The following is an 18,778-nucleotide window of genomic DNA, read 5'->3' as shown; positions in this document are numbered from 1 at the left end:
CTTAGTGTTGTACATGGAATGATACTTTTCTTCACATTTTGTTTGTATTAATTCATGGGTTGTGTGTCTAAAATGATGTGTGTACTGGTAATCCCTAGGTTATGGGGACCAAATTACCCCAAAAGTATAGTAATACCAGTAAATTACATGCAAACAATCTTATAAATCCATACAGAATGATGTTTTCTGAAAATGTAAAAATGCTAAATGTTTTCTGTGATGGATAGGTTTAGGTACCTTTGTATGAGGGAGAAAATGATTGTGCATAATAAGCATCATTGTCCTCCAGACGCTTTATAAATGAGTTAAAGGGATAGTTCACTTTAAAATGAAAATTCTGTCATCATACTCACCCTCAAAAGTTGTTTCAAACCTGTATGAATTTATTTATTCTGCTGAACACAAAGGAAGATATTTTAAAAAATGTCCGTAACCAAACAGTTAACTGGTCCCATTGACTTCCATAGTATTTTTTTTTTCCTACTATGGAAGTTAATGGGACCAGTTAACTGGTTGGTTACTGACATTCTTCGATTTTGTGTTCAGCAGAAGAAATAAATTCATACAGGTTTGAAACAACTTGAGGGTGAGTATATGATGACAGAATTTTCATTAAAGTGAACTACCCCTTTAAAGTGTTGTAACTGTTTATGTATAGTGTTTCTTTGGGTTTTTTTTTGTTGCATCAACAGAAAGGTTTTTATGTATTTATTATTTAGAGATTTTGTCAGTAAATGTACGTAGAGGGTTTTAAACTGAATTTGTGTTGATTGTAACTAGGTTAAGATTTTTTTTATTCAAATTTGAAATAAATTGCAACTATTTTAGTCCACATTAATTAATTGTCAGTATATTTGGAAGTACACTTTTATCACATTTCAAAGTTCAAATAAAAATGTATTAAAGTCCCACTTAAGTTGTTCCAAAAAAGCACTCTTAATTTCAACTAATTGCTTTTAATTTGAGCTTAATCTGTGATACATTTGAAATCAATTACATGCAATACGTTTGTCGAAAACATTACACTTAATTCACATATAAGTGTATTGTTAACTGACATTAAAGTATATTTTAGTTCACATGAATTGCTTGTCAGTTCATTAAACTACACTTTAACTATTTTAAATACACAAAGTACTTATTAAATATGTATTAAAGTCCCATTTATGTTTTTAAAAAAAAGCATTCAAAAGTTCAACTAATTACATTTAATATGAACTTAATTTGTGATACATTTGAAATTAAATACAAATAAAATGCACTTAAGCGGTGAAAAAAATACATTTAATTCACACTTAAATGTATTGTTAACTGACATTAAAGTACATTTTAGTTCACATTAATTGCTTGTCAGTGCATTGAGCAGTGCACTTTAAATCAATTTTAAAGACACTAGAAGCAATTATGAAAGTAAATATAAAGTTGTATTAAAGTCCCACTTAAGTGGTACCAAAAAATCACTCTTAATGACAACTTATTGCATTTTATTTCAACTTAATATGTGATACATTTCAAATCAATTATACTTAATGTGCATTCAGACCGGTGAAAACATTGCATTTGAGATACACTTAAGTGTATACATTTAAAGTATATTATTTGTATAATAAGTACACTTTATAAAAGTACACTAAAGTGCTTTTTTTTTTCACAAGGGGACAACAAGATGCAAACATCATAGGCTATGTCTTTATATAACCGGTCAGTCATACCCACATCTAGCATGTCTCTCTCTCTCTATATATATTTTGTCAGATATTTCTATAAACCTTTTTATCAATTATTTGAATTTCCACTGGGAACTGCACAAACCACTAAGGAGAAAACTCCAGTGTTTTTGATGGTCACCAGTTTGCGCAATCCTCCATATCAATCCCTGTTAGACCTGCTTATTAATTTAATTCCCCCATGGACCGGTCAACTAATATGTAAGCAATTTTTATATTTTCTTTCAGGTTAATTTCTTATCAATTATTTTATTGGCGTTTTCTTGGTATTTGTGAAATTAGTCTACTTTTAATTCTGACTGGATTAGCAGATTTCACCAATCTTACTTGATCTCTTAGTAAACTGTTTTTGAATACCTTTTTATTTAGTTATTTATTTTTTACGAATGTTTCAGTGTCTCTGCACATAGCCACATCTAATGTTCCCTCAGCTGGTCATTTTATTTTTTAGGCTTCTTTCCCCATTTTTGGAGGGTTGTCCTATAGTATCTCTGCAAAATTAATATTTTGATCTTGATATCTCTACAGGTGTTGATGCCATTATAATCTTAATTATCGGTGTGTTTGACTCATTTTTAGTGTACCTTACTAACCCCAGCTTGCATCTATTCTTAACTAGTTTTCAGCAAGATCGTCAGACATTTATTAAGATATCTGATTAGTCTTTCTCAGGTATTTTAAAAATGCAGTTCCTCTATTACAGGTCCACTGGTGGGGACGACAGTTACAAATAAAATCTCTCAATTTGTTGTTCAAAGTGTACACCAATGTATTGAAAATGGTTACTCACTTTCTGGTTTATATGCTAGTCAGAACTAGGAAAGGTGAACTCTTTCTCTCTGTCTCCCTCCTTTCCTTCCTCACCAGTGGCGCCTCCAGAAATTTTTCATAGGGGTGGCCAGATGGGGCTACTTAAAATCTTGGGGTGGCACACCAAAACTATAAACCATAATTTTAGAATTTTTTTCTACTGTTGTAGTAAACCGGACTGTAGTAAACTTTTAGAAAGACTTAAGGAAACTCCTACTGATATACTATATGATGGTTTATTGTGTTATATTTAATGTTACTAATGATATAATGTGCATAGACTAATAACAGTACAGTTAACATTTTGAGTTGCACAACAATTCTGTTGTATTTTGGTGTACATTTATTGCAAACAAAGCAGTTACTGGGGAAAAGCAGATACTGGCAGATACAAATATATTTATTAATGTCAAGAATTCAGAAGTGTATATATTTATATAGCCTACACTACAAAGAAATAATATACAATTAAATTATGCTTATTTTAAATGTATTGAGCAGGCTAGGTATAAAAAATATAGGCTTTTAATAATCTTTCAGTGCGCAAAACTAGGGATGTCCCGATCCGATCACGTGATCGGAAATCGGGCCCGATCACGTGGTTTCAGACTCGATCGGAATCGGACGTTACCTCCCGATCAGGACTCGGATATATATGTATATATATTCTCATTTAACACATTTTTTAACACATCTATAGTTATGCGGTGGCACAGAGTTACGCCGGTTTCACACTGCACGCGTTAGCAGAGCGTAAGCAGCGCAGGAGCAGTGCGTATGGTGAGCAGGAGCAGGACACGCGCGTTTTGCTTTCACACTGGCAGCGTTCGTCACGCGCGGCTGAACCGCGGGTTGTGTAGGCCTACAGACAGAGTAGCCTACTCTATAATGGATAAGTTGGCATTGCTTTATTTCGTTTTCAAATATATTTAAGAGAAAATACTTGTCAAGAAGCTTATTTTATTAATAATTTCATAAATATAACTTTTGGTTCATCTTTGTTTTTATTGTTCTGGCAACAAGTTTGTTTTTGGACATTTGTTTTCTTTTTAAATTGCTGTTGGTCATTTGATCGACTGTTTAAAACAAAATAGATATCATCAATGCACTTTTTGGATAAAACTGCGGTGTATTTTGGCCATGATCAATGCATAGTCACTTTAATTCAGCATAAGCGGCGCAGCAAAAATAGACTGCGCCGAAACGATCGCGGCACTGCTGCTCTGCTCTACTACGCACTGCCGCGCCACCTCTGCGTGCGGTGTGAATGCTCTAATCTGTTAACATGGGCGGCGAAAATAATACGCGCTGCACGCTCTGCTAACGCGTGCAGTGTGAAACCGGCGAGTGCAGTTCCTAAAAGCACATTACTGGCTTTGCAAACACTGTGGCACTTTATTTTTTTATTTGTTTACATGCCTGTTGGGTATTTTAAGTTGAGGTGCTATTTGTTTATATATTAGACTTTTTTTTATATTTACTGTTGCACTAAGTCCAAAAGTGAAGAATTTATGTTATTTATTACTTGATTGTTCAAGCTACCTCACAGAAGTGCTCTGTTTGTTAACAGAGTTGTTGAATGTTAAAATAAGGTGAATTAAATAAAAAATAAGGAACATCCTGGATCTGTTTTTTGCTCTTCTTTATTCTTTTTTTATGTATTATAGAAGTATCGGATCGGGACTCGGTATCGGTAGATACTCAAAATCAAATGACTCGGACTCGGACTCGAGGGCAAAAAATCCTGATCGGGACATCCCTACGCAAAACCATGATAATATGAAACGCTTCAAAACAGAGCGCACAAAGCGCGTATGCGCATCGCGGGTGCAGAATGATGTGCTCAAAGCAACATGGAGTCACAGTAAGTGCGCATTTAAAAGTTCACGGCACAAAGCGAAGAAATGTTGAGCGCACAAATCCTAGTGTATATCTGTCCAACAGTTTATTGATCATTTGTTTCACAGTTTTAAATTCCAGTTATTGTGCGTTTGATTCCGATTCATAGTCCTTGTGATGTGTGTGATCTAACAAGCACACGGTAGTGAGTCGTTTAAAAACAGCAACAAACTCCAACAAAATAAAATCATTTTATGCAAAGCCACAGCCTTTTATCTACAGATAATGCATTATAATGTGAATATATCATATTGGAGAGAGTTTTACCGTGCATCCAACCGGAAGAGGCGCGCGCGCTGTTTGAATACTGAATGGAGAATGATTGACAGCCGCAGAGGAGGGAAAACGAGTTTCCGTAAACTTTAATGATGTAAATAGACTTCTGTCCCTCACATTAAGCTATGGAATAACTTCAGATGACTTTGTCACCCAAACTGACGCGGTAGTCTTCTTCGTTTTCTTTCTTAACTTCTTTTGAAATTGTTGACCGACGGGCACGCGCTGAGCTGTTGCTGTCTGAGCGCGCAACAGCGGCATGGACGGAGGGGCGGGGGAGTACTGGCGGCTACTGTGTGCGATCGAAGGTCTAGAGCGGCTTGCCTGCCTGGCTGTGCATTAGGGATGAAATGCATAACTGATGCTACTAAAATTTATACTGGCCAGCGGGGTGGCCAGGAGTCGGTCAGGGGTGGCGCCATTGTTCCTCACACACACACTTGCAGTCTCATATTACAGCAGTTCCTGCCTTTGTCCTTCCTCATTTATAAATTCCTTTTGCCACCAAAAATGATTTCTTATGCCTTTTGTTAATTCTAGTGTCTGTCTTAATTTTTCCTCTTCTCGCTGCCTTCTATCCCATCGTCTATATCTATCTTTTTCCCTGTCAGTAATTCCGTTCCACATTTATTCTCACTTAACTTTAAGACTTCTTGAAGAGAAAGAAAAACTTTTATCAATTGTCTGTATTTCCTTATTCCCCTCTACCTTCTGTGGTTCTTCACTTCACATACAATTGTGCTTATTTTATTTCACTCTTCATTCATACACCCGGGATTTCAATCACACACTTTCATTCATTCTTTTGATATCTTTTTGTTATAAATGCAGAAACAATGCTTGTTTGCTCAGTTCTTACTTAGCAAAGGCTGTGTTTCTCTGTCTGGATCGCACCACCTGCAGTCTGGCAAATGACCAAACAATCGACAAGGCCAGCTTCTTGGAATATTTTTTGTTCTTTGATACTTATATCTTTCTATTCTTTTTTCACTGATTTGTTTGTCACCATCCATCCAATTTGAATAGCTTTTATCCTTATATTGGTTCCTTAATCAAATCCTCTGCTTAGTCTCTGCTAAATTTGATTTTCACTTGCAGCTCAGCAAACTATACATTTTATTGACTAGTTAGGTACCTTTTTGGCAACAAGCCCAGAATAATCTGGTCACACGCCCAGACCTGGCAGTATGCCTGGACCGGACAGCTGGTACCCCCTCCTCTCTGCTCCTTCAGATTCTCTTGTAGTACAATAAAGATAATGTAGCACTTCTCACGCTACACGCACTTCTCACGCTACACGCACTTACTTGCGTTTACGCACTTACTCGCGTTTAAAACAAATAAACAAACATGTGAGCACTTCTCGCTCACTGTGACGTACCTTTCACGCCATGTAGCGCACTTCTCACGCTACACGCACTTACTCGCGTTTAAAACAAATAAACAAACATGTGAGCACTTCTCGCTCACTGTGACGTACCTTTCACGCCACGTAGCGCACTTCTCACGCTACACGCACTTACTCGCGTTTACGCACTTACTCGCGTTTAAAACAAATAAACAAACAAATTTATGATGCATCAAATTACTCAACACTCACACACTCATATCATTCACACTGCGCATGCGATTTCTCCCTAGGACCCGAAAATTAGACTTTCCTCTTTCTTTAATTTATTTGATTCTTTTTAGGTTATTTTATTTTATTCGTTTTAGGTTCTTTAGGACTCATAAGGGCCGGTGGAGTGATGGAGGGACTCATAAGGGCCAGTAGAGTGATGGAGGGTCTCGTAAGGGCAGGTGGAGTGATGGAGGGTCTCATAAGGGCAGGTGGAGTGATGGAGGGTCTCATAAGGGCAGGTGGAGTGATGGAGGGACTCATAAGGGCGGGTGGAGTGATGGAGGGACTCATAAGGGTGGGTGGAGTGATGGAGGGACTCATAAGAGCAGGTGGAGAGATGGAGGGTCTCATAAGAGCAGGTGGAGTGATGGAGGGTCTCGTAAGGGCAGGTGGAGTGATGGAGGGTCTCATAAGGTCAGGTGGAGAGATGGAGGGTCTCATAAGGGCCGGTGGAGTGATGGAGGGTCTCATAAGAGCAGGTGGAGAGATGGAGGGACTCATAAGGGCAGGTGGAGTGAAGGAGGGTCTCATAAGGGCAGGTGTAGTGATGGAGGGTCTCGTAAGGGTAGGTGGAGTGATGGAGGGACTCATAAGGGCAGGTGGAGTGATGGAGGGACTCATAAGGGCCGGTGGAGTGATGGAGGGACTCATAAGGGCCAGTAGAGTGATGTAGGGTCTCGTAAGGGCAGGTGGAGTGATGGAGGGTCTCATAAGGGCCGGTGGAGTGATGGAGGGTCTCATAAGGGCAGGTGGAGTGATAGAGGGTCTCATAAGGGCAGGTGGAGTGATGGAGGGTCTCATAAGGGCAGGTGGAGTGATGGAGGGTCTCATTAGGGTCTCATAAGGGCAGGTGGAGTGATGGAGGGTCTCATAAGGGCCGGTGGAGTGATGGAGGGTCTCATAAGGGCCGGTGGAGTGATGGAGGGTCTCATAAGGGCAGGTGGAGTGATGGAGGGTCTCATAAGGGCCGGTGGAGTGATGGAGGGTCTCATAAGGGCAGGTGGAGGGATGGAGGGACTCATAAGGGCAGGTGGAGGTGGAGTGATGGAGGGACTCGTAAGGGCCAGTAGAGTGATGTAGGGTCTCGTAAGGGCAGGTGGAGTGATGGAGGGTCTCATAAGAGCAGGTGGAGTGATGGAGGGTCTCATAAGGGCCGGTGGAGTGATGGAGGGTCTCATAAGGGCAGGTGGAGTGATGGAGGGTCTCATAAGGGCCGGGGGAGTGATGGAGGGTCTCATAAGGGCCGGTGGAGTGATGGAGGGTCTCATAAGGGCAGGTGGAGTGATAGAGGGTCTCATAAGGGCAGGTGGAGTGATGGAGGGTCTCATAAGGGCAGGTGGAGTGATGGAGGGTCTCATTAGGGCCGGTGGAGTGATGGAGGGTCTCGTAAGAGCAGGTGGAGTGATGGAGGGTCTCGTAAGGGCAGGTGGAGTGATGTAGGGTCTCGTAAGGGCAGGTGGAGTGATGTAGGGTCTCGTAAGGGCCGGTGGAGTGATGGAGGGTCTCGTAAGGGCAGGTGGAGTGATGGAGGGTCTCGTAAGGGCAGGTGGAGTGATGGAGGGTCTCGTAAGGGCCGGTGGAGTGATGGAGGGTCTCGTAAGGGCCGGTGGAGTGATGTAGGGTCTCGTAAGGGCAGGTGGAGTGATGTAGGGTCTCGTAAGGGCAGGTGGAGTGATGGAGGGTCTCGTAAGGGCCGGCGGAGTGATGGAGGGTCTCGTAAGGGCAGGCGGAGTGATGGAGGGTCTCGTAAGGGCAGGCGGAGTGATGGAGGGTCTCGTAAGGGCAGGCGGAGTGATGGAGGGTCTCGTAAGGGCAGGCGGAGTGATGGAGGGTCTCGTAAGGGCAGGCGGAGTGATGGAGGGTCTCGTAAGGGCCGGCGGAGTGATGGAGGGTCTCGTAAGGGCAGGCGGAGTGATGGAGGGTCTCGTAAGGGCAGGCGGAGTGATGGAGGGTCTCGTAAGGGCAGGCGGAGTGATGGAGGGTCTCGTAAGGGCCGGCGGAGTGATGGAGGGTCTCGTAAGGGCCGGCGGAGTGATGGAGGGTCTCGTAAGGGCCGGTGGAGTGATGTAGGGTCTCGTAAGGGCAGGTGGAGTGATGTAGGGTCTCGTAAGGGCAGGTGGAGTGATGGAGGGTCTCGTAAGGGCCGGCGGAGTGATGGAGGGTCTCGTAAGGGCAGGCGGAGTGATGGAGGGTCTCGTAAGGGCAGGCGGAGTGATGGAGGGTCTCGTAAGGGCAGGCGGAGTGATGGAGGGTCTCGTAAGGGCAGGTGGAGTGATGGAGGGTCTCGTAAGGGCAGGTGGAGTGATGGAGGGTTTCATCCATGGCACCATCTCCAGGATTCAGCTCTGGGCTCCTCATCCTCAGTGCTCACACCAGTCTGCTGACATTTCAGATCCTACAAAAATACACAAAACTTACAAAAGCAGTCATTTTAACAGCACAATGTCATTTGAATGTATTAGAAGTAACAAAATGATCTTACTTTATATTTTAGTAAGATCCCTAAAATACCCTTTTTCACCCAACAAATGCAGCCATCATCTTTCCTTACATCCTCTGCTCCACCACAAAAGATCTGCAGCAAATTAACAGAAATCAAGAATCAGAAAAGTGTCGTATTAGCTCTGTTTTAAATTTCAATAATATTCAAATATATCATGTTATTCATTTCTGTAGTATACTCACTCAAAGCCTTCTTCAGCCACTCTCCACCAGATAAACACACATTTGTTCATCTGACAAGATTCACATTACCTCTGTGATTTATGTACTCAACACTACATTTACATGTTGAGGTTGTTGCTGATGTGTTAACTCACTTTTTATCCAACTTAAATGTTCCTCAATCTATCAACAGTACTAAAGGACAAATACATTAGATAGGTTATGTTTAGTTACTTTATACTGTAGATTTGTTTAATGACTTTACTTACTGCACATTTATCTAATGTAAGCACTGTTGACAACAGTGAATTCTCTTACATAATAGCACACATTCATCACTCAGATGTCTATTTCATGTTGTGATGTGCTCATCTGCAATATTTATAAGATTTTCCTGTCAGATGTAAAAAGACATATAAAATGAGCATCTTTAAGATGTATATGTTTTATGTAAATCCACTTTGGAGACGTAAACGTGTGCTTACTGGAGCTCCCCTGCATAGCTATACATAATAAAACGTGTTATTACAGCAAAATCACAACTATACTATACGGTCTAACTCCTTTACACCTTCAACAATTCAACAGTTTACTCTACAGTAGTTCAACACATGCGATTTTAACACAAGGAACCGTGTTTACTCACTTTTGAACACACCCGCGTCGCTGATCTCCGCGATGTTCGATTATGACGTATCCTCTCGCATGGCCTCCTGGGATAGAAAAGTATCCATCGGTTGAGCACTCGAGAATCTGGGCGGAAGCAGAAGATCATCCGGGAACTTCTTGCCTACATAGAATACAGAATATTCGGACGCACTATAGTATACGCACTTCCAAATCTCACGAGAATTAGTACGTCACCCAGTACTCGCCTACTGTTTTATGGATACTAAGGATTCGGACATACTTATTCGCTCGCCTACTGCTTTTCCCCTACTATATAGTAGGGAAGTATGTGGTTTCGGAGCTCTGATACTCTATGGTGCGTTCAAGTCATCTCAGTTGTATATATCATATTTACGAGTTGAACTCCACCACAATGTCGTAAATATGAGTGGAAAGCTCTGGATTTTCTCTAAGCCCCGATCTTTACGAGTTGGGGGCGTTTCGGTGAGAAACATGGCGGAATACCACAATATTAAAGGTGTTTATCAGTGATATTGTCAGGCTTTTCTATGTACAACACAGTAAGCTAATTGCCTGCACAGAATATGATGGCATTCTATATAACAATGCAACATGCAATGATAAAGTTGGCACTGGCTTCATTAATTAATTAAAAACATTAAAAAAACTAAATCCTCCTGATGCACATTTCTTTGTTCTTCATTTCTAGAACAAGAGTTTACGTATTTTTGTGTGTAATTAATTAAGAGAAAGTACTCCGCCATCTTACTCCGACGAAAGTGACTTGAACGCTTCTGCCGTCGTAAACACGACTTCCCACCTCGTACGTACGAACTTCCCAGGAGGACTTGAACGAACAATTACTTCTTCTGAATTTATTTTAAGGAACACAACTAATAATTACAAGTGACAGTGCCACCTGCAGGCACAATGGGGGAATAGCAGTATTACATACATAAAGTTGTGGACTATTATTGCATTCGTTTTTTTCCTTCTCCCCTCCCTGCGGACACACATGATGTTCTGTGGAAAGCAGACAAGATTACAGATGTGTGTTTCCCTAGAAACACACACACACACACACACACACACACACACACACACACACACACACACACACACACACACACACTCTCTCTCTCTCTCTCTCTCTCTCTCTCTCTCTCTCTCTCTCTCACTCTCTCTCTCTCTCTCTCTCTCTCTCTCTCTCTGTTTTAGACATGTATTTTACATAAAAGTGTTACTAAAAACCTGTTTGTTTTATTGTTTTGGCTGCAAAATATACATCTGAAGAAATAATTCACACAAATTACATATTTACATTCAGGCATTACATAGCTTACATGCATCTTATCTGACAAACACCAACATCAGCATCTTCAGGTGAGAACATCAAATCCACTTATTATTCTGACTATCTTTGAGGTCAAAACTTTTTGCAAATTTACACCGATGTTGATTTCAATATTAAGTCTGGGGGAAAGCTGATAAATTAGTGTAATTCCATTGTTCCTGAGCATTACAATAACATTCCCTCAGAGGCTGAGACATATCAAGGTTTTTTTTTAACAATAATGTTATATGTTATAATGTTTACTTTGCATTACAGCTGTAGTCAAGTGTGAAAGCAGTCAAAGCACTGCATCTTGGGGTAAAATATGATACCCCAAATGATATGTAATCTTTTCTGATTAGTTAGGCCTTTATACCCCTGTCTTGTTTCTTGTGTCTTTTATTTTCCTTTTGTTTATTTGTTCTACGTTGTGAATGTTTCCTTTGTTTATATAATGTCCTCAATACATTTTTTTTTTTAAATCTGATTGTTTTTTATTCATTCTGCAAAAGGGTGACGTGTCACGCACTCACGCTACTCAACGTCAACGGGCCGTCAAAAACATGATGATGACACGAAAACCTCAAGATGGCGGCGTGAGCGGTTGTGCGTTTGCAAGCTGAGAAGCAATTTCGGGTATTTCCCCACAAATGAAGATACAGTTTTCGTAAAGTTGCTAACTAATATTTAAAGGTTGTTACTGGTTGCTGCATCTGATTACATTTTGATTTTGCGAACAGTATTAAATTACCAAAGCATCAGCCGTTTGTTACACAGTTTAAAAAATGGCTGAGGATGCTAATCTTGGCACAGAGATGGAGGTTGAGATGGTAAAAGAGAAGATAAACTTCAGCGATACCCACTCGTATGCCTTTAAGGTAAAAAACGGAGGAAGTTGTGATTCGTGTCCAAAACACACCAAGCAAAAATCAACCTTCCAAAAGGCATACAAATGTGGCCTCCTCTGCCAAAGAAAGTGAACTCTCTTTAAGTGAAGTGCAGGAGAATATCATCCGAATTCTCTCTGAGAAGATTAACGAGAGATCCGACCAGATTGAAAGGATGGTGAAGGAGTATGGTAGTGGATGCTCTGGATGTGGCACATCGTCTTGGCAGACCTAAAACCTCGGATGAAAAATAACGAGTATCTGACCACCAAGGGGCTGCGGTTTAAAGAGGACTTGACTGCTTTTGACACTGAAGCACGGAATCGTCTTTGGCCGGCTGTGGAGAGGGCGAGGAAGGAGGGCAAGAGCGCATACTTCAGCGGAGCGAGGGCTTTCGTTGATGGTAAAGAGATTCATCCTGAAGAGGGCAACGGCACTTCATAGACTTGTGGTCGTTTGGCAGGAGTCTGAAAGTCAAGGTAAATCTTCTCTATTAGAGACAAGAAGTTCTTCGGATGGTTAAATAACGGATGCACTTTAAGGTTTATTTAAATGTTTGCAATGTTTGATAATTTTTGAAGATTGTTTGTGGGAATCCCATTATGTTCAAGTTTAAAGTTTAGGCTATTTACCTACTCTTGTGGTTTATTTTTTACTAATTGGCTACTTTTGACACTTTATGTCTCTTTCTTTGTTTTCTATCAATGTCAGAGGTATTCGTGATATCCTAAAGAGAAAAGCTTTATTTTTGTATTGCAAAGGGAAATGTGTAGATTTATGTTTAATTCAGGAAACGCATGCATGTTCTTCAGATGCCATGTTCTGGAAAAATCAGTGGGGAAAAGAGATTTGGTTGTCATTTGGCAGTAATCGATCAGCGGGGGTCGCTATTATACAAGATACATTTACAGGGCGGATAGTGAATTATGAAAAAGATGATTGTGGTAGATGGATATTACTTGTGATAGATAAGGATAACAAACAATTTATATTAGTTAATTGCAGCGAAATCTGCTCTTTTTGCAGATTGAATCTAGAATTCAGCATTTTATTTCCTTATATCCTTTAGCTAAAGTTATTTGGGGAGGAGATTTCAATACTGTGTTTGATGCAACCATTGATAGTGTAACGGTCACTTTGTGTTTTTGGGTAAATATGGGGTGAAATGGGAACTGCGCATGTGCGTAGAGTGTCAGTTGTAGATTTGACGGGTGATGAGAGGAGATAACCGCTCTACCGCTACTCTTTCTTTTATTTCCTTTTATATTTTGTGGCCAGAGTTGGATGTTAGTTTGTATAAGTCACTTTTTCTCACTCGATCCCCCATGTATGGAGACGAGTGTGACGTTTAAGTAATTGTATTAAACACGGGGAAGCCATCTGTCGTCTCTCGTGCATCTTTTCCTCCGACACCTATTGTTTTTCTTTTCTTTCTGGGCCACATCCCAACTTTGCGTTACAATAGATGGCCTCCTAAAAGTAGGCCTGGCCCTTCGAGTGAACTAGTTAATGTATGTTTAAGATTGGGCCTTACTGATGTGTGGAGAGATAAGAATCCAGACAGGGAGGAATATATACGTGGAGTAATAAGAACCTATCTCTTCATTCTCACATTGACTATTGGTTATTGAAAAATATAGGACATTATTGCAGCTATAGAAAAGACGTATGGAAAGTACTGGGAATTAATGAAGTTTGATATCAGAACGGCATCCTTTAACCAAGGAAAATTGGAAGCAAAAAATAAAAAAAGGAAAGAAAATTCAATTATTGAGGAAATATTCAATTTGAATAAAAAGAGGAAAGAAGCCTGACTGATTTTGAATTAAAATAATTAAATGTATTACATACTGAACTTGATAATGTCTATGAGGATAAAGCAAAAGGAACATTTATTCGATCTAGACTTAGATGGTTAGAAAAAGGGGAAAAAAAATTCCCTCGGTTTCAAAACTAATGATTAACAACAAAATAGTAGATGATTCTTTAGACATTTTAAAATATGTGCTCAGTTCTTTAGTAATTTGTATTCTTCCACAATGGCTGCTTCCAACATTGATATATATTTTTTTAAATAGCTTTATGAGTGATACCAAAAAATAGATCAGAACTTCCAAAATGTGTGTGATAAAGAAATAGATATAGAGGAGCTGAGAGAGTGCATTAACTTGCTAAAAAATAACAAATCTCCAGGCAATGACGGGCTAACAGGAGAGTTTTACAAGACATTTTCTAAAGAATTTTCCCCCGTTTTATTAGTAGTATTTATAGAAGCTAAAGAAAAAGGTGGATTGCCTGCTTCATTAAAACAAGGGGTTATAACGCTGATTCCCAAACCTAACAAGGACAAGTTACTCATTGAAAATTGGAGGCCTATTAGTTTGCTCAATAATGACAGTAAGTTGTTTGCAATGATTTTTGCTAGAAGAATGAAACGAGGTTTAGATAAAATAATTGATATGGAACAGTCTGGTTTTATGCAAGGTCATCAGGAATAATATTAGACTAGTTTTAAATATGATAGATTATAATCAATTAATTGATGATGATAGTTTTATTTTATTTATTGATTTTTATAAAGCATTTGATACGGTGAATCATGATTTTATTTTCAAAGTTATTAAATTGTTAGGGTTTGGAGATGTATTATTGAAAGCTGTTAAAACATTGTAGAATGGATGTAATAGTTCCGTCAAACTTGCTTATGGTCCTTCACAAAGGTGTGATATTCATCGTGGCATTAGGCAAGGATGCCCCCTCTCTCCTTCTTTATTGTTGTTAGTCACCCAGGTTTTGGCAGTGCATGTAAAAAGATATCAGTATAGTGGTATCACAGCTTTAGGTTTAGAGTTTAAACTTAGCAAGTTTGCTGATGACACTGCAATTTTTTTGAAAAACAAATTCGAGGGACCAAAAATAATGAGATGTATTGAGGCGTTCACTGCTGTATCAGGCCTTACAATGAACTGTGATAAATCTGTATTGTTTCCCCTTAAAGATTGCTCCTCTACAGAAATAGAGAACATCCCAGTTAAACACCAATTAACATATCTAGGTGTAGTAATTTGGCCAGTTTTCACAGACAAACAAGCCCTGCTAGCATGGAAATGAAAAAAAAGCACAATTTTTCACCACACAACTATTTCATATGGAATAACAAAGACATACTATTTAAAAACAAATCACTATTCTATCATACTTGGTTCAATGAAGGGATTATATTAGTAAGACTGGTTAAGTTGGTACTGGTTAGGTTGGCACTGGTTAAGTTGGTACTGGTTTTGTTGCACTAGTTAAGTTAATACTGGTTAAGTTGGTACTGGTTAAGTTGGTGATGGTTAAGTTGGTACTGGTTAAGTTGGTGGTGGTTAAGTTGGTACTGGTTAAGTTGGTACTGGTTAAGCTGGTACTGGTTAAGTTGGTACTGGTTAGGTTGGCACTGGTTAAGTTGGTACTGGTTTTGTTGCACTAGTTAAGTTAGTACTGGTTAAGTTGGTACTGGTTAAGTTGGTGATGGTTAAGTTGGTACTGGTTAAGTTGGTGGTGGTTAAGTTGGTACTGGTTAAGTTGGTACTGGTTAAGTTGGTACTGGTTAAGCTGGTACTGGTTAAGTTGGTACTGGTTAAGTTGGTACTGGTTAAGTTGGTGCTAGTAAAGTTGTTTTTCTCACCTCACTGAAGCATCAGGCTGATGAACTCTTATATTGTCATATTGACATTCATTCTCCTCTGCTCTCTTCGTCTCTGTCTTTCTGTGACGTTGGACAGTTGCGTACTGGATGTCCTCAGTATCTCTGGATTCAGGAGTTTTTCCTCTTAATTTTTGGGGTTTCACATTGGCATACAGAGCGTCATTGGTTGAATCTTGTTCAGAAAGAGGCTTGTCATGGACTGAAACGCTCTGTGACACGCAAGAATAGAGATCATCCTGAAATACAAGAAAATTTGTAATTATTATTAAGACCAGTAAATCAGTTTGATCTGAAGATTCTCAGTCTAGAGCAGTTTCCCATCAAATCAATGTTGTGATGTAAAATACAGGTATATTTAATTGATTCACACATAGAGTGGAGAAGAATAGGGCAGAATGAGTAAATGAAGTTACATGTTCATCACACTATGTAAATGATTATGCAATTAGACCAACAAACCTATATTAAAACAATAAATATATATGTATTCCATTAAACCATGGAAAAATTTGTTAAATGCTTCCTTCAGTTTTATTAATTAATTAATTTTTTCCTGGACTGTGTTGATAAAGACTTTGATAATGTTAGTTTCTCATCAGTTTGTACAGTTACAGTCTGAGACACAGATAACGGCTGATCGACTGATTTTCTGCTTCTGTAAAGTCGTGTTGTGTTTGGATGATTTACCTCTTTCACTGTGAGATCTTCAGCTTTAACACTCCTTTGTTTCTTCCTGTTATAATCACAGACATTAACAGCATGTGGACGAATGTATTAAATTAAGAGAAAATATGAACGCTGTTTTTAAAGATTACTAATAATCAAATACAAATGGATCATTTCCTTCTACATTAGACCAAAAGTGTACTTGTACAATCACTGCAGTTTTTTAACTCACATTATAAACAGGATGATGATGAAGAAGATGATGATGAAGAAGACTAATCCTCCAGATGCCGCTGTGATCACAATCACATTCCCACCAGCAACATGATGAACTGAAAGAGGAAGATCATCATGATTAACTCTCCAAACTGATGAATGATGTGAAGATACAGGAGTGTGTTAATAAAAGCTTCACCTGTGACAGTTACAGCGTCTGATCTCTGAGATCCATGTTGATTGTGAGCCTGACAGTAGAAGCGTCCACTCTGTAGTGCACTGAAACTCTGTCCAGATCCAACAGCTGAGGGTTCATTCTCCTTAAACCAGCTGAAGTTCAGAGCAGGAGGGTTTGAGTCACTGATGCAGTTCAGAGTCACTGAATCTCCCTCCAATATTACACCAGATCCACTCATCAACACTGACACGTTCCTGGGAGGATCTAAAGACAAAAATGAAAATTCACAACAAATATTAGAAAATTATGATTTTAAAGTTTTTGAACATTGTGCAGTTGATCATTAACTCACATATGACGTTTAAAGTCACAGCATCAGAGTATTTCTCTCCATGTTTATTGATGGACTTGCACTTGTATTCTCCACTGTCATCAGAGCTGATCTTTGAGATGCTGTAGATTCTTCCAGATCCTACAATCGTTCCTCCTTTAATCCAGCTGATTTCTGCAGGAGGGTTTGAGTCACTGATGCAGTTCAGAGTCACTGAATCTCCCTCCACTATTACACCAGATGGACTGATGGACACTGAGACGTTCCTGGGAGGATCTAAAACAGAGAAATATTGATATCATTAACAATCATATTAAACTTGACATCACAGATGTTTCGAGGATTTAATGTCACAGTTACTGAACCATCATTAACTCACACATGACGTTTAAAGTCACAGCATCAGAGTATTTCTCTCCATGTTCATTGATGGACTTGCACTTGTATTCTCCACTGTCATCAGAGCTGATCTTTGAGATGTTGTAGATTCTTCCAGATCCTACAATAGTTCCTCCTTTAATCCAGCTGATTTCTGCAGGAGGGTTTGAGTCACTGATGCAGTTCAGAGTCACTGAATCTCCCTCCACTATTACACCAGATTCACTTATCAACACTGAGACACTCCTGGGAGGATCTGTTAAGACAAAAAAAAAAAAAAAAGTGTAAAATGTGCACCATCCATATACTCATAAACTTGATCAGAGCTGCACTTACTAATTATGACATCATCAAGAAACATCTGATCATATTTTCTCTCACCATAACAAATGTATTTTATTAAAATACAGTTAAAGCAGCCAGAGAAGAGCTTAAAGAAGAGTAAAGGGTCAAGAGCTCAAATAAAGGAGCCATTAATCACGATTCTGGTGACTTCAAATAAAACATTCAGTGAAACAACATCTAAACCTCTGTTAATTCTCAATAAGAGCTTGTCTATGTAGATTCATGATGTCTAATTAAACCATCCAAATGTTCAAACAAACTCTTTATTAAACGTCACTTGACTCCATAAACACAAGTTTACAATACGTTTCAGTGTTCGTCCAAACACTCAGTTGTAAAAACACAGGAAATAACTCTGGCAAATACACACCGACTACAGTCACATGTGACACATATCTGACACAAGTTGTGTAACTATAACACATTAGTGTGTAAAAGGTTTTAACACACTTCTGTGTTAAGAACAATAACACACTGGTTCAGTTAAAAGTAACACAAAATGTGTTGTCCTTAACTAGACACACAGGTGTGTTAAGATATAACACAGGTTGTGTTGTTTTTAACACATCCGTTTTAAGAGTGTACACTGGTGAAAGTCAAGGTTAATCTTCTCTATTAGAGACAAGAAGTTCTTCTTATGGTTAAATAATGGATGCACTTTAAGGTTTATTTAAATGTTTGCAACTGTTATAATTTTTGAAGATTGTTTGTGGGAATCCCATTATGTTAAAGTTTATTTACCTACTCTTGTGGTTTATTTTTTACTAATTGGCTACTTTTGACATTTTATGTCTCTTTCTTTGTTTTCTATCAATGCCAGAGGTATTCGTGATATCCTAAAGAGAAAAGCTTTATTTTTATATTGCAAAGGGAAATGTGTAGATTTATGTTTAATTCAGGAAACGCATGCATGTTCTTCAGATGCCATGTTCTGGAAAAATCAGTGGGGAAAAGAGATTTGGTTGTCATTTGGCAGTCATCGATCAGCGAGGGTCGCTATTATACAAGATACATTTACAGGGCGGATACTGAATTATGAAAAAGATGATTGTGGTAGATGGATATTACTTGTGATAGATAAGGATAACAAACAATTTATATTAGTTAATTGTTATGCCACCAATAA

At 39.1% G+C, this 18,778-nt stretch overlaps 1 protein-coding gene across 1 annotated transcript in view; it reads right to left on the bottom strand.

Moving 5' to 3' along the window:
• LOC309493654 (B-cell receptor CD22-like) overlaps positions 1–18,778 on the bottom strand; it is a 265,008-nt gene that overhangs the window by 142,499 nt on the left and 103,731 nt on the right. Inside the window, exon 8 of the mRNA XM_082162840.1 lies at positions 17,309–17,563. Coding sequence (XP_082018966.1) covers positions 17,309–17,563 — 255 coding nt within the window. The remainder of the gene's footprint in view (positions 1–17,308; positions 17,564–18,778) is intronic.

The sequence above is a fragment of the Leuciscus leuciscus genome (genome assembly GCF_965113295.1).
Source record: "Leuciscus leuciscus genome assembly, chromosome: 3".
Lineage (NCBI taxonomy): Eukaryota > Metazoa > Chordata > Actinopteri > Cypriniformes > Leuciscidae > Leuciscus > Leuciscus leuciscus.
The sequence above is the reverse complement of the archived record's forward strand: the minus strand, read 5'-3'. Positions and strand labels throughout refer to the sequence as shown.